This window comes from Pyrus communis, chromosome 6, assembly GCF_963583255.1.
Source record: "Pyrus communis chromosome 6, drPyrComm1.1, whole genome shotgun sequence".
Taxonomy (NCBI): domain Eukaryota; kingdom Viridiplantae; phylum Streptophyta; class Magnoliopsida; order Rosales; family Rosaceae; genus Pyrus; species Pyrus communis.
This window is the reverse complement of record NC_084808.1, coordinates 20,756,586-20,772,959: the sequence shown is the minus strand read 5'-3', so window position 1 is coordinate 20,772,959 and position 16,374 is coordinate 20,756,586. Positions and strand designations below refer to the sequence as shown.

General features: G+C 38.7%; 1 protein-coding gene and 2 pseudogenes across 1 annotated transcript; all 3 read right to left on the bottom strand.

Annotated features, from left to right (window-relative positions):
* Positions 1 to 6,002: 6,002 nt before the first annotated feature.
* Positions 6,003 to 7,630, bottom strand: LOC137736569 (GDSL esterase/lipase At4g16230-like; annotated as a pseudogene).
* A 2,127-nt stretch (positions 7,631 to 9,757) lies between these two features.
* On the bottom strand, positions 9,758 to 13,362 carry LOC137736206 (GDSL esterase/lipase At4g16230-like; annotated as a pseudogene).
* A 557-nt stretch (positions 13,363 to 13,919) lies between these two features.
* LOC137736490 (peroxidase 29-like) lies at positions 13,920 to 15,650 on the bottom strand. The gene is made up of 3 exons (XM_068475752.1): positions 15,378 to 15,650; positions 14,681 to 15,041; positions 13,920 to 14,530 (listed from the first exon to the last, which is right to left on the bottom strand). The coding sequence occupies exons 1-3, from the start codon at positions 15,591 to 15,593 to the stop codon at positions 14,124 to 14,126; spliced, it is 984 nt and encodes a 327-aa protein (XP_068331853.1). The 5' UTR covers positions 15,594 to 15,650; the 3' UTR covers positions 13,920 to 14,123.
* Between the last annotated feature and the right edge of the window lie 724 nt (positions 15,651 to 16,374).

Genomic DNA, 16,374 nt, shown 5'->3' with positions numbered 1-16,374 from the left:
ACCCAGTGGAAGGTCGCGAGCCAAAACAAACGACCCCCAGCGCTGACGAATGTCCGCATCCTCGGACGCGGCCCACGCGGCCGTAGGAAGCTTGAGCGAGGAAGGGTACTCCTGGCGCCGGCACACCAGGAACTCGTCATCTGAGAGGACATCTAGGCCGAGGAAGTGTTTGAAAATCTCGTCGGCCCGGTGAGGTGGTGCCGGTCGAGATGCCAGTTGAAGACCGAGGGCGGCCGTTCGCTGGAAGGCAGGGACCTCCGGTCGAAGAGTAGAGAAGTAAACCTGCAACCAGAGTTGGAACACCCAGAGGGGTCCGTTCTGATGCGGGTCGATCTTGCCAATGGTCGCCTCGGCCAGGCAACGGTAGAGATTGGCGAGCACGGCTGGACTGAGCGCCAGCAAGCGACCATTAGCCAGTGCCTGGGCCACCGGCATGTTCTCCACCAGGCATTTGTTCGACCGAGTACAACAAATGAATTTGTTGTACCAGTAGAAGAGGAAGGCCTCGTGCTCTCCCTTCCTAAGGCTTTCCTCGCCTCGGCCGGCGAAATGAAGAATGAGAGTGTTGTAGTTGAAGAAGTTCTTGTGGAGCTTCTGAACTTCTTCCCTTGGGGGCTCCCGATCACCCCGGCTTAGCGTCTCGACAGCCCTTTCGTCGAATAGTGCCTTCAGGTCGAGAGGAGAAGGGTATCCGGAAAGGGCGGCGTCAATAGGAAGGCCGATCGAGGAAGTCCCAAGGATGGCCGAGACGTCGAGGATGGTGGGGCCGAGAGGGCCGAATGGCAGGACCATGGTGTTGGTGGCCGAACACCATAAACTCAGGGCCGCCATGAGCAGCTCCTTATCCATGGCAATTTCCATGGTTGACAGAATAATGGCATCGTAGATGCCGAGAGCCTTCCACTCCTTGGAGAAGAAGGAGCTCATTCGGTCGACCCAGGCGGCCCAGGCCGTGGTGGTCGAGGGCCAAGCTCCTTGAGGACGAGCCAAGCACCATTTCGACCAGTCAAACCCTTGAAGAATGGGGGTTAGACATTGCTCCTTGAGCAAGTTGGTGACAGACGACGGCACTGCGTCTTTGAAGAGGGGACCCAGAATCTGGTGGGTGGTGGCCATATCCTCTTGAAATCGCAGCGTCTTGACGGCGCTGCGATCGATGAATGACTTGCACTTATTGATCTCATCGGAAAACTTCGAAATAAAGGAGGCCATTTGCAGAAGGAAGAACTGAAAAATTGCAGAAGGTCTGGAAGGTTTGATTTGAGCAAACAAAGATGAGAAATTAGAGATTCTGGAGTTTCTGAGGGCGTAAGAGGCGAATGGCAGAAATGTGGGTATTTATAGGCTTTCCAGAATGAATATCAAACGTCTGGAATTCAAAAGCGCTGGTTCAGATTGGGGGGAAATGTAACCGGGAAAGTCTGCAATCATTTCGGATATTTTGGGAACCTGCGAAAATGGGATCGAGGAGTCGGAAATCCAGGACGCACGATGGCGTGTGGCGACAGGTTCAATGCATTTAATAAGGATGAGACGGTTCAATTAGTGCACGGTTTCGAGGCCCATGAGTGAAGCTTTTAAGAACGGCGGAGAATCGACACGTGGCCACGCGTTGGGGACGACGAGGAAAGTGCAATCATGTTTCATAAATATGCAGGAATAATGATCATTAAGGGAGTAAAGTTCAAAAAAGCAATAAATGTCTTCGCTTCTTCAAGGTCGAGGCCCGACCAAGAGGTGACAGTCGGCGACCTCAGAAGCGAGGGGGCAATGTTTGGGCCCAAAATCTTGGGCAGGCCGAGCAGTCAGATGTGCTCGGCCCAAGGTAATAACAGATGCTATGGGCCGAATAATAAGGCCCGGGCCAGCTAACAGGGTCGGCCAAATCCTATCATTAATGGTCCAGATAAACAGAAGGGTCGAGGGAGTCCTGTTGCGACTGGGATTCTCGACCAGCATGGAATGAAGTCCCGAAACGAAGGAAAATTCAGAATCCCAGTAGGAGTAGGTTTGTTCGAAGAAGAAGCGAAATGGGACAAGGACTCCCAATCCAAATCGGAGTCAGTTTCAAGGAATAGGGCACTATAAATACAAGAAATCATGCAAACAGAAAGGACCTTCACAATCAGCATACAATTGCCCTGCGCAAAACCTCTCAAACACCTTGAGATTTTTCCTTTTCTTTTCCTGCCGACACACCTTCAGTTTGGATAAACAGCACTGTGGAAGCGCCCGGCGAGCACCTTCAGTTTGGATAAACAGCACTGCTGCCGCAGAATCAGCCGACCGAGAAGCACCTTCAGTTTGGATAAACAGCACTGCGTCGAGGTCGACCGATTATCTATCCAAGTCTCGGTCGAGAAAGGTTTTCGAACCTTTGTTGGCAGAGGTCATCTTGCTAAGCTTTCTCGGCATAGTTAGGTGTTACGAATCACATTGCTCGGCGTACAGGACGCCGAGTGGTTTTATGATTGGATACTCGCAAGTAGGTTTCAGGGTTCGGCATTCCGACGGCCGAACTACGTTTACCATCAAGACATACATCACGTTCGAGTACTTGTGCCCATACACCTTGGTCTCGATTCGACGTGCTTATACTCTCACGAATATAATCACGGTGACCGAATCGGGCTCCGACGATTATTGAACTCCGCAGAATTAGCAGCCTTGTCTTCAGGCTGTAGAACTCAGAGACCGAGAGCGTTCCTTCCTCGGTCGCAATCGCAAGATACAGAAGTCAACGACGCGCTCCAAGCGACATCAACAAATTGTACTCCTCGGCCGAGCTCGGCCGACGAGTTGGCACGCCCCGCATTCAACCGAAGGACGTAGTTAGCTTACTAGTTACTCGGCCTGCGCGCCACGTAGGTTTTGTAATTATCAGGGTCAACATTTTGGCACGCCCCGCATTCAACCGAAGGACGTAGTTAGCTTACTAATTACTCGGCCTGCGCGCCACGTAGGTTTTGTAATTATCAGGGTCAACACATTCTCACACTTGTGTTGGAGAAATCAGTCTCATACCATAGAGACTCGTTGCAAGAATGGTCACAACCACCAGCAAGGCGCTGCGCATTTCGACTAGCCTTCCCTCGGCGCATCGCGACGGAATATTCAAGCGTGATTCAGGCATTGAGGAGTCGCTTGGAGACGGCTAACTAACCAATCATTGGCTCTGTGAGCCCAAGCTTTAACGCACCTAACCCTACCTGAAACGCGCGGTTGTTAGCCGAGCCATGTAGCCGCAGTAGGAATGACAATCCCTTGTGAGAGAAGCGGCTGATGCTCGAGCATCCAGTCATACACTCGGTGGCCCCACCGTTGACCGGAGGACAATGCATGCAAAATGGGATGCTCCGCTGGAGATGGTTGAGTTGAAGCGCCTTGAGCAATTGCATAGAAGTATTCGACCATTGACCTAAGAAAATACTTCTCTGCAACTTTTGGCCCCATATCTTAGGTGTGCCCTCCCCTTGGCCAGTGGGGGAATTTTTCGGCGAAGATGAAATTTAAAATAAATCTGGTGTTAGATTACATATTGATTATAATTTCTTAATTTGTCCTTAATTCAAAATAATTAATGTGCATTTTATTTAGTGTCTCCCATTAAATACTTAAATTTATTAATATACAAATTTTAATTTATTTTTTTGACCAAAAAAGAGTTTTTTTTTAATTTATTAATTTTATTTAATATTCTTTAAACTTGAAAGACTCAATTAATGTACCTAAATGTTAGTACCAAAACGTATTATATTAAACTAATGTATTTAAATGTTAGTGCCGAAATGTATGTACCGAAATATATGCACCGAAATGTATTATATTAAATTAATGTAACTAAATGTGTGTACCAAAATGTATTATATTAAATTAATGTACCTAAATATTTGTATCGAAATATATGTACCAAAATGACACACCCCAACCTGGAATGTCAACTAGGATTCCGAATCGAGCTGTGCTGGCTTTGCCACCTTAAATTTATTCACATTTTCCACATCACTACACTTTATGGCTTCGCCACCTTCCAAGTGGCGGCCAACACAGCTCGATTTGGAGTTCTAGTTGACATTCTGGGCCGGGGTGTGTCACAAAATGTGTGTACCTAAATGTATGCACTGAAATGTATTATAATGAATTTAATGTACCTAAATGAAGAAGACAAAGTACATCAAAATATATTGTATAACAAAAATTAATTTATCTAAATGTTTACAACAAAATATATTACGATAATAAAATGAAAATGAAAATTATAATCAAATAAAATTAATACATTAAAAATTAGGAAGAAAAAGAGAAATAATTAAAAAAAATCAAAATATAATTAATAAATGAGGTTATTAATGTATCAAGGGACTAAAATTAGATTTTGATCTTACTCATGGTTTTAATCTAAAAATCATCTTTGTCAAGGATTAAAATGAAGTTTTCTATATTAAAAATGTAGCAATCTAAATAAACAAACCGCGACACATCATCAAAAGTCATATATAGAAAGTGAACACTCTTAATTGCTTGATTTACGAGTTTTCTTTCCTGGTTTGGTACATTTTTCAAGTTCAAACAGATGAGTATAAAATGATGAAGCACATCTATGTTTCAACTTACGACATTTTTCATTAGTGAAGAGAGTGGGTATTGGGGTATGCATGCAAGTCTTCCCTTGTACGTGAGTGTGATTGACATGCATGGTAGTTGCACTATATTCAACGCATGTTTCATATTTGTTGAAATATGTATATATCTATGTATGTATCAATGTATATATCTATGTATGTATCAAAGTCAAGTTATTTTTGTGGAAAGCCATTCATCAGTTTCTACCACTCGTGGCAAAGAGCTTTTACGACGTAAGATTCACTAATGAAGGCATCATCTCTTCTACGTGGGGTATGATTGTCTGACTATGCTGCGGTAGCAATGAATCCGTTGCATAAAATTGATTAACATTAGGCAAGAAATGAATTGAGAAAATTAATGGATTCTGCCATGTGCTGGATGTTTGTCGCCGAAGGTGACAGAATTAATGGCAGTTTGACTCAAAATAAACACTGATGGGTCATGTGGTAATGATGGTTGGAAGAGATGGTTAGACATCGTAACTAGTAGTCATGTGCTGGATGTTTCGGGCCGAAGGTGACGAAAGTGGCAGTTAGACATCTTCAATTTACGTGGAGGTGGAGACTGATGCAAAAGCTGTGTAGAGTGAATTCTAACACATGGTCCGGAGTACTATATTGTTGATCGTGCAGCCCCTATCGATGACATCAAGCGTTTAGAATTTAGCGACTCAATTGTCATTCACTGCTTCCAATCCTAGAAATTGTAATAAGGTAGCCCAATTGGCTACGTATGCCTTAAACTGGGATAGTATGGATGTATGGATGGAGAAGAGGCCACTATATGTCTCTCATTATTTATTTATTTATTTATTACATGCGATAATAGGACAGTGTTATTGGCACTTCAAAAATCTCATTCTACATTCCTCACAAATGTATTTTTCTTTCCAAATATAGAAAGTTTGGAGTGTAGAATGAGATTTTTAGAGTGCCAATAACCATTCCCACGATAATATTATTATAATCTACACTAGGAAATTGGAGTAGATATAGTTTGAACTCAGAATAAGTTAAAAAAGAAAGTCATATTTACTAAGACAATCCACCACTTGTCTTTCATTTAACTGATATTAAATTAAAAAAAATCTGGTGTCTCAAGTCTCTAATTTTCAAACCTCCATCATGATTTTTATTTCTTCATGAATCTTGTTATTACAACAAATATAATATAATCAACAAGCTGTTCTGGGCAATAATTTAATACTCTTTCTTTTCTGTTCTTTTTTTCTTCTAGTTGCAACCATGCTTTGCAATTACTAATTTACTACCCTATAAAATAATGAGATGTATATATTATGAACCCAAAAGAAGGAGAAGAAAAATAATAATTAAATAACTATTGAAGAATTAACATCATTCATTTGATTTGTTCTCTTGCTTTAGCCAACAGATTTAATTAAGACTGAATAAGTTGCAGAACATTGATGGACGAAATGTCATTGGAGTTCCCATACAAGAGACGCCTTGCTATGATTAAATTAGCAGCATCAGAAGGATGGTTGGGATCCAAGAATATGTACTTAGATCTCTCCCTGCAAACTTTGGACGGAGGGCCGCACGGAATGAGACCCCCGAAGCGCCCCGCCATATGGCAGCATGCAGAATTTTCATTCACAAAACCCGCATTTAACATTACCAAAAACATTCAGCACTGCATCACACTTCGATCTGTAAGGAAAAATTGAAAATATTCATATGGCCTTTTCATTGTCGGTTGAGAATGAATCCCACATCGATGGAAGAAGGGATCTTGCACGAGCTTATAATTGGCAATATGGGAAGTCGCTCAACCTCTTATAAGTTCGCGCAAGGTCCCTCCTCCCTTCAATGTAGAACTCATTCTCAACATATTCTCACCACATGATATGTAGTTCTGAGTAATGTCATCTACAATGCGATAAACATCTGCATAAACAAATTTGGACCCCTCAAGGTTGGCGTTAAGCTCCGTGAGAAGGCTCTTCAACTCGGGGTTGAACAATTGCGCTAACTGATTTGGTTTTTCGACACAGGAGTCTCCTGCATCAGGATTTGTATCCCTCTCATAGGGTATGCACCCAATTGGTCCTACATTTGTAACAAGAATCTTCCTTGCTCCCAAATTGTACTGTCTCTGCAAGGGTAACGCGTCTATTACATAAAACTGCAATGCCGGATATTCATATGTAAAAAGTAAAGGAAAACGAAAGTAAATTTACTGTGAGTTGTAATCTGTATATTGAAATCAAAATTCCCGCAATTGTTTCCGTAGGTATCAATTTTTGCTCAGGAGCTGAGATCACCAGCGTCAATTAGTTGTTAATGAAATCGTTCGATCCCATTGTTACGGAGAAGAGAGCCTTGCTTAATAGCTCCAGAGCTGCAGGAAGACCATTGCTGGAGATAATGTCTTGCCTGGTATTAGCAAAGAAATCTAGCTGTTCATCCATGTTTAATCGACCTCCCTATCAAATTGCACGAGGTTTACGTCACATCAAAGCATTGTATGTACAAATAAATAAAAACTCCAAACATTGAGTATAGAGCACAAGAAGCCTTACAAAAATCTTCCCTGTGTGATTAAGGATTCCACCTCCACCAGAAGCATAATTTACACCCTGCAGAATTTTCGGCCCGGCAGTTGTTGGAGATAAGTAAGGAGGAGTGAAACCTTTGAAGCCAAGTTGCTGACCTGTAAAGACTAAAATCAATTAAAAAGAATGAAGAACCAGGAACAAAATATAAAATAAAAAAATGGAGAACTTGCCTATTATGTCAATAATTTTTCTTCCATTTGTGTATCTTCCAGTTGGCTTTCCGAAATCGATTCCATTGGGAAGATAGTTGGCCTTGGAGAGTGACACAAGGTAGTTGTTGTTTCCCGCATCGACCAAAGAATCCCCAAACACAAAATTAGCAGGAACCTGTTTTGCCAAGCATATTCTCCAAAAGAGCACAAAAATTGCTGAAGTTTGGAAGAAAATGCCAAGCTTAGTGACTGTTCTATTTGATAGGCCATCCATTGCAAAGAATGTGAAGAAAGATAATACAAAACTTTCACAGATTAAAAGGAGGCAACATCAGCAGCTATTCTTACATGGAAATTGAAATATATAATGTGAGGAAATATGATTAGTTTGCAGGCTGCTAAGTTAGAGAGTGCTTTGACCAGCTTCTAATATTAGCAAAAGGGTATCTCAAAATACCAAAATAATAACTAATTAAGCTGAAGACAAAGAAGGAAGTTGAGTTTCCACAAAAAATTAATTGATAATTCAATCTCTTTATAAGCACAAGAGTTAGTCAACGTGAGATATTTTTTTCTCATCCTTACAAAAGAAGATTTATTAACCTCACTTTAAGTGCATATACATGGATGATATAAGACCCTGAATTGTGATGATTAAGGATTGCGTAAGTGAAGAAGAAGAAAATTGAGATTACATCATAAAACTAATTGGAAATATAGGGAGTAGCCCAATTACTTTGTTTCCCCTAATGTGAGATTGATACTCTCAACATAAGAGTACATAGTAAAACACAAAAGTCATAAAAATATGAGGTGTCAACTTTGTTTGTAAGGAAAATGCTAGAATAAATCGTGCACACATGTATGAACTGATACACACAAGCTTAAATAATAGTCATGATCAACTCTGTGTGAGACTGATCCTAACACTCCTCTTGTTTGTAAATATTGATTGCCTTGCAAAATTAGCAGCTACCACCCGGGGACAATGCTGCAGGTATGCAGTTTCAACGCCAAAAGAAGTACATATTCAAGTGACTAAAGTTGCACCTGCACATATGAGGCCAAATAAAAGAAAAAAAGTGGCTAAAGTTGGAACCCAAGTGTGCAGTCCGTGCACTAGTTATTTCTTTCAACTAACAACGAACCTATCAAACCAGTAAATAGGAATGTCATATGGAGGAAATTTAATGCAAATAGCTCAAAGTCTGAATATTTCCTTTAGCTTTGGAGCAAATTTGCAGCAACTCATAGCCTAAAACAAATCTTTTACAGGAATAGTAGTTAATTAATTCGGATTCTTGTAGTGCAGTTCAGGCAATACCTATAAACCAGTCGGCATTTATAAGCTGCGTGACTGACCGGTGCCTAATAAAGGCATAAGAGTTACCGGCAACTAGGTGCATATGCCATTTTCTTTGAGGCGACAGATAGAGGGAACAGGTTGTGCACCACGACTAGGTTCGATTTATGGAACTTGCTACTCTGAGACAATCTCCAATAGGATGGGGTAATCACCCCTAATTCATGTATTTAGGCAGATTAAAATTTGGGTTTGTCTCATTTCTTGGCTAAATTCCTCTGGTTAATATGTGTTTAGGCAGATACAAATTTGAGTTCTCTCACATTATTTTATTTTTAACGTTTCACCAATTGATGTTTTCTTCGAGTGATGCTAGGCTAGAGATACCATCTACTTGTGTCATATTTTGTAAATCACATGTTGTGGTGATCGATGGTTGAATTCTTTTTTTGAATAGGAGATGGAAAGCAGGCATGTAATACAAGTGATATTAGGGTAAGGCCCTACGGGTATCAAATCTCGTGACCTTGGGTGTAAGGGCTATCAAACCTCGAGACCCTGGGTGTAAGCGTAAATATCATTTAACAAATTGAGTTACAAGCTTCTTATAGCTGAATAGATATCACCAAACAACCCAAATTAAATCTTTGACAACAACAACAAAGTCTTTTCCTACTAAGTGGGTTACTAAATCTTTGAACAAAAAAAAAAAACCCAAACTAAATCTTTAACAATAAAGGTTTGATCCAACGACCCAAATTTAAAATCAACAGTAAAAACAATAATGTTGATTATGTTCCAATGAATTAAATCTATTTTCGGATTTAATTTTTAAAATTAAAATGTTCACAAAAATAAATCAAGATAGTCTCTAAACACAAAACTAACTTAAAAAAAAAAAAGGTTAAAACAATTCATAAAACTGGGAACTCAAATTTTAGTCACTAGGGTGAGGCAAAAATAACTGTTTGAGTCAAGGCCAAATTTAAATATGTAGCCTTTACCAATGGAGAAGTCTAAGAAACCTATTCTTCATAATCTCATAATGGTACTTCAAAAGCCACATCAAATTTCATATAGGGGTTTCCAGGCCACTGGTCAAGATTGCATAAGTTGTCTTAAATTCATTGGTGACATATAAGTTAAGTCACCATCCGTTGTATGCCTTGCTGCAATGAGATTACCAGCCTCTGTTAAGTGGAATGGATCCCAGAATACATACTTTGATCTGTCCGGACAAACTTTAGCTAATGGATTAAATAGGATTAGTCCTCCTCGGGGCCAGGCCGTCGAGCAGCATGCAGAAATTCCATTCTCAAACCCTAAGAAACGTAACAAAGGTACTTACTTACTATTGTTACTTAGTTGTTAATTTCATGATATATTAATGAACAATGCTGCAGTTTCATGCCCTCAAAATATAATGTGAGGAATATACGCACCGTATGATACATAATTTTCGGTGAGATCTGTTAATATCTGGTAAATATCTGCATAAACAAAGGATGCCCCTTTGAGATCCTTGTTAAGCTCAACGAGCAAGCGCTTTAACTTGTCGTTGTACATCCGGGCCATCTTATTTACTACACGAGCACAAGTTCCCACTCGAAGGAAATGTAAATCTTTCTCCCATGGGATGCACCCACCTGGTCCAGCATTACCCACAATAAACTTTCTTGCATTCAAGTTGTAGAGTGTCTGCAAGGAAAAAAGGGCCAAGTTTATGTTACCAGGGAATATTTTGTGGGAGATCGACTAAAAATGATCAGAAATCAAGTTTTAATTGTTGACTAATCAAAATCAAAGATCGACGAAATACTTTTAAAACTGCCCATTTCAGTAATTGAAATTTCGAAAATATTATCATTTTGGCCAATTTCCTTAATTTTTGGTATGTGTTTTTGTTGTTGCATTCAATATTCAATAATCCAAAACTACTAGGGATTAGCCTTTTAGGATTTTTACCCTGAGTCCTAATTTGAGTCTTGAAATCAATAAATCCAGAAAAGTTTTGTCTGACATAGGCTTGGGAGATGTCTCCCTAAACAATATGTCGTTAGAGCCAATTGCGATGCCATAAATTGCTCTTCTCAACAATTTCTGAGCTGCAGGAATACCAATCCTCGACATGATAGCTACAGCAGTCCTCCCATGGTAACTGACTTTTGCGTCTCAAAATTGATTCGATCCCCCTATATGCACACACAGTTTTGATTTTAAATTGAACTTGTTCGAAATAAATAGGTATGAAGGAGATCATGCGATCTTGCGGGTATATATAAAACTGATTAAGTTTGGAATTAAGACTAGCTACCTTGTACTTCATCAAATCCGAAAACCAGAGCAGATGATTAGCAGAGAAAACTTACAAAGATTGAACCAGTGGAGTTGGAAATTCCGGACGCACTGGAAGCATAATTCACACCCTGGAGAAGCATGTCTCCAACTGTAGTTGGTGCAGAAATTTTTTTAAAACCCAACTCCTGCTGTTCTGTCATAACAAAAATAAGAACACTAACAGTAAATAACAATTTTCCGGAGTTGAATTCCAAAAAGCGCGTTAGCAAGCCTTATGTATGAATATTTCATTTAGATTAAACATTAGTTTTTCTATATTATTTAGATCAAACATTTGTGCCTTTTTAAAATTTGATTCAAGTACTTTCACCAATAACCACCTCAAGCTAAATTACATGTCATTATTATATTTTTCAAATTAAAATAATTTTTGAATTTATCCTTTTATCTGCATGATACACTTTTCCTTATTTAGTGGAGATATTAGTAATTAAACTATATTTTCTCTTATTCCAGATATGTTTTTTTTATCACAGTATTTATTTATTTATTTATTTTTTATTTTTTATGCAAACATTTAATATTATTTCTTTTTCCAAATGAGTTTTTTTTTTTCAAATAGTTGGTGATCAACATAAAAGCTCCGTGTAATTTTTCAAATTTTTTTTACTATTTTTTTAAGTATAGTTGTTGACGAACTAATATATTATCTGTGGGTACATTTGAATTTACAAAAATCATTAATTGGTATGCTTATTTGCAATTTTAGTACGTTTGATTTGATACATATTGTTAATATTGGTACGTTTTATTTTGTACACATTGTGTATTGGTACGTTTATATTATTCTCAATCCTATTTTCTTTAACGTACTATAAGAAAAACTTATTTCGGTACGTTGGATTTTATGGGATTTAAAAATATTTTAAACTATTTTGAAAAGAAAATATCTTAAATCGTAGATAATTATTGCTAAATTGCAGCATTATTGTGAAAATAAATTGAATCTAACCATTTTTTTTTTTTGACAGTTACCTCTAACGGAGAAGAGTGTAATTAAAAGGCTAAAAATTATAGGAATTTTGTTACAATATAATGTGCATATAGCACCAAAATTATGACAAAAAAAATTGTGTAATCAAATCACTAAAATGCATGGATGTTTGATCTAAAAATTCAAAACTGCGGCGCCTATATCAAAAAATCCCTATATAAATCCTGCTGAAATAATCTGCAGGAAAGATAATTCACAGGTTTTTCTGTTGGCAAGATGGTTTATATTTTACTTTCGAATCAATGAATTTCTCTTTTCTTTCAAGAGGCCGGTTGCACAAAACATGGGCTAAATGTGTGCCAAACTCTCCAGGCACTTTTGATCTGTAGTTTTGCCTCCACAATACTTCAACCTCAGGGTCAGGCTGCACAGCTATAAAGCCCATTGCTGGCAATTAAGTGGCAACCTAACCAAATCCTAGTAAAGCTCAGCTAGTGCATGTGAAGCTCCTAAAGATGGATGCTTCCAATATCCGATGCCACTGGCTCAACTTGATCTTAAAGCAATACTTTCTGCTTATGGTGGCACAACTTTAATTAAGCACCAACCTAATCAGTATTTAAGAACACATGCAAGTGTTTAAAAATAGACTATGAGGCAAAACAACCCGAGTTGTGTTCTTTACCTATTAAGCTTGAAAATTCGTCACACGTTAAGGGCGTGTTGAGAATGCATCCACATTGATGAAAGAACGGATCAAGTTCAGGTAAAAAATTATTTACACTACAATTTGTTGGAATATTTTCAACAATATTAAGTAGAAGCGGTGGGTTTGTTGTGCAAAAACGGTTGCCATGTTTATGAATACAAACTTAAGCAATTTGTTGGTAACCACCGCTTGGTTTGTATGGCAGCCACCAATAAGAATCATGAAAGAGATGTGTTTCTTGGTTACTACATTACTATTAGCTGTTATTCTAAAACATGACAACTCTTGATCATGACTTGTGTCTGAAACCAAGTGGTATTTTCGAATGGGTATACACCATCCGAAGATACATCAAACTCTATGAACAGAGGTAGGCTGCACATATTTGAATGGTCCGGACTAATCATTCTTTCTATTCGTTAATATCTCTCCTCCTCCACTTATAAAGCTCTAGAAACTAAAACCTACAGTATTATAGTTTGTAGTTAAATCTTGAGCGTTCTTGTGTATCTCCTTGAGTGTTTACAGTTTGTCTTAGGAGTGTGCAAAACTTTGACAAACAGTAGGCGTAAGGCCAGAATTCATTGTATCCACAAGGCCTATTAGCATATACCCTGTGCACAACAATAGAGTCAGAAAGATAGCATATTTATACGCACCTTGAAGTAATCTTTCATCCTTCACCACGAACATAACCCACATGTTTACAAAATTTCTCCAACACAATGGCTAGCACATATATAATGCATGTAATGGCAGATTATTGAAGTGGCTCCGTTAGTACTCAATATCTGCATAATAAATTTTTTTTTCAGACACTCGACAGCTTGGATACTAGAAAGATTGTGGTCAACAGTATTGGACTCATAGGCTATTGCCCATTTGTCAAAGATGTATTTTCTGTTGCCCACGGCAAGTGTTATGATCCATTCAACCAATTAGCCCAGATGTATCACAAGAAGTTGAAGAGCCTGATCGTGGTGCTTAACAAAGATCTGGAGGGTGCAAAATTTTTTTACGTAGATACATACAAAACAACGAAAGATATCATCCAAAAATATGTGTCACCTGGTGTGTGCGCACGTGTGTGTTGTTTTTTTAATAATTGATAGCATTGTCTTTATTTTAACGGCTTAATTTAATTACCTTGATTTGTTGTGTTTAATTCATAGGTTTGAGGATGCAACGAATGTAAGAAAATGAGATTATCAACGAATGTATTGATAAATAAAACTGAAAATTTAACTTTCCCCCTCCAAACTCATTTTTTATAGCCTCTAGCCCATCATATAATATTTATCCAAATAAAACCCAATGATTAGGATTCAACTAAGCAACCTACCAAACTTCTTGATCTGAAGTTGTGAAAAACACTGAAGATTCACATTCAACATGAACTGAACAGTAATTATCCGAAATTTACGGCGAAAATGGTATGACAAACTACGAGCAACTCTTGCTCTTCAGTCTAATGCATTGCAATTCTTTCTGACAACGCCTTGATTCCCAGTTAAAACACCTGAGTTGGAGAGCTTGACAAAGGCAGAAGAAAACGCCTGAAAGAAATCATCCTGATTCGCAGCAAATCGCTCAACAGCCATAGCCGTGCGCGGGTCCATTATCATTTCAGCATCAACTCTGAGGACCCCAAGGCCTCTAATTGCATTCTTGTAGTAGTGGTTGTCAAATGTAAGTGTTGTAGGGTCATTAAGAACAAAGCTTGCATTTGATGCCAAAGACCCTTGTGGACAGTTTAGCCTTAAAAACGATTCAAACCCAGGTGCCATGCCTTGTACTTGGCCACCTTCATCTGCTTGGTTTAGACGATTTAGGATATTCAAACAGTGCGTAACTCCTAGCGTGTGCGCACCTGCAAAATATGCAACACTATGCAGTCATATGTGACGAGAGAAGTGGAGACCTAGTTATAATTAACCAGTTACGCATAGGATTTTCTCCCGAATTTAACATATCGGTTTCTTAAAAGAAAGAAAAAGGTTATTTAATTTGATGGTAATACCCATGATGGCCACAGATTCTTCAACTGTCATTTCTTTTTTGGCAAATAATTGAAGCATGCCATCAACTCCAGTAGTGGCAGAAGGAAGCAAAGAATCTGCATGCTTGTAGCTTGGAGCAAAAGGGGAATCCCTCCTTCCCAAAGCAACCTCTATTTGCGGCCCTCCTGACACAACCACAGCTTCTCGAGCCGCCAATATAAGAATGTCAGCACAAGATACCTGTTGGGGACATTGTAATTCAACCATTGATTTCAGTATGTTTATCGACTCCCTCTTTCGGATGCCGAAGTTTTTCCCTGCGGCCATCTCGGATGGCACGTTGTTCGCATTCGGATCCACAAGAATTGAAGCATCACAGCCCTGTAATTACATTGTCATGCATTCTTATCGAGCAAACAACTGCACTCAGACATGCTAAGCTGAAAAATAAAATATATAAGACCATAGTTTGTTAATTTTTTTTTAAACATGCACATCAGCCCCATTTTGGGAACCAATGTCTCAAACGCCTAAACTGGTATATTATTTACACAATCTTTTAGCAAGGGAATCAAGTTAAATTCTTGAACCAAGGTATGGTGGTCCACAATAATGTTAAGGAGTTCAGAAACGTTAGTAAAGGCCCAGGAAGAGTCAACTCTTTTGTTTAACCGCCTAATTATGTGTCTGTATTAAATAAAATTGGAGGAAGATTACCTGAACTTGGCAATCATGGAACATGAGCCTCAGAAAAGCAGCAGGAGAAGTGGGATCAGTAAGAAAAATAGGCTGGATGGCAGCTCTAACAATGGCTTCAACTTGTGGGCATGATTTCTCATAGAAATTATAAGGAAGGCCTTGCCCTTCAACCCAAATGCCGAAAACAAAGAAATGTATTCCTACAACTATAGCTATCAGATCCATTGTGATCATGGGCTGCAGTATTATAATTAAATCCTAGTTGGAACTTCACCGCTGCTGGTATTTGAAAACCCAGGACTCTGCCTGGCTCTGCCACCCGCAGTCCAGTAGGTGTACTTAAAGAGAGAGAGAGATCAATTTTTTATTTTTTATTTTTTTTAATATGTTGATGCAATTATGAATTTGTAGGACTTTTGTATTTGCTAATTACAAGTCGGTGCGAAAAGAAAAAGTATTATAGAAGGAGAAATATTTTCTTCCCTCCTAATCTCTCTTTTCTTTTGTCTATTTTTATTTGAACGGTTACGAGTTAGCTATTTCAACATTTTATATTGATTTTATTATAGAGATAATAAGACAAAAAAACAGTATATGAGAGGAGAGAAAGAAAGAGGATGAGAATACGAAGAGAGAGAATCCTACATCTTTTATAAAGTAAATGCTACAATTCTACTTATATATAGTTTGCGACTGAATTTTTTTTTTTCTTTGATGCAAATTTCATATGATATATCTTTAGTTTTCTTCCTGTTGAAGTTTTTTTTTAATGCAAAATACTTGCCTCATTGGATGTAAAGAGTCATGAGTGCAAAAACTTCTCATTTTGTAATTATGACGAGTTAATTTTGCATATAGTATGGTGACCTAGAGCTGGAAAAAAATCCCAAAAATCCCAAACCAAACCGAAAAAATCCCGATCCCAAACCAAAAAAATCCCAAACCAAAATTCCCGAAAATTTCGGTATGTCATCCTGAACCAAACCGAAATTTTCGGTATGGGATTCGGTATTAC

Coding starts and splice junctions, on each gene's coding strand:
- LOC137736490 (XM_068475752.1), bottom strand. CDS start 15,593: ATGATCACAATGGATCTGATAGCTATAGTTGTAGGAATACATTTCTTT. Junction 15,042..15,377: donor TCCATGATTGCCAAGTTCAG/GTAATCTTCCTC, acceptor ATGTAATTACAG/GGCTGTGATGCTTCAATTCT. Junction 14,531..14,680: donor AGAATCTGTGGCCATCATGG/GTATTACCATCA, acceptor CATATTTTGCAG/GTGCGCACACGCTAGGAGTT.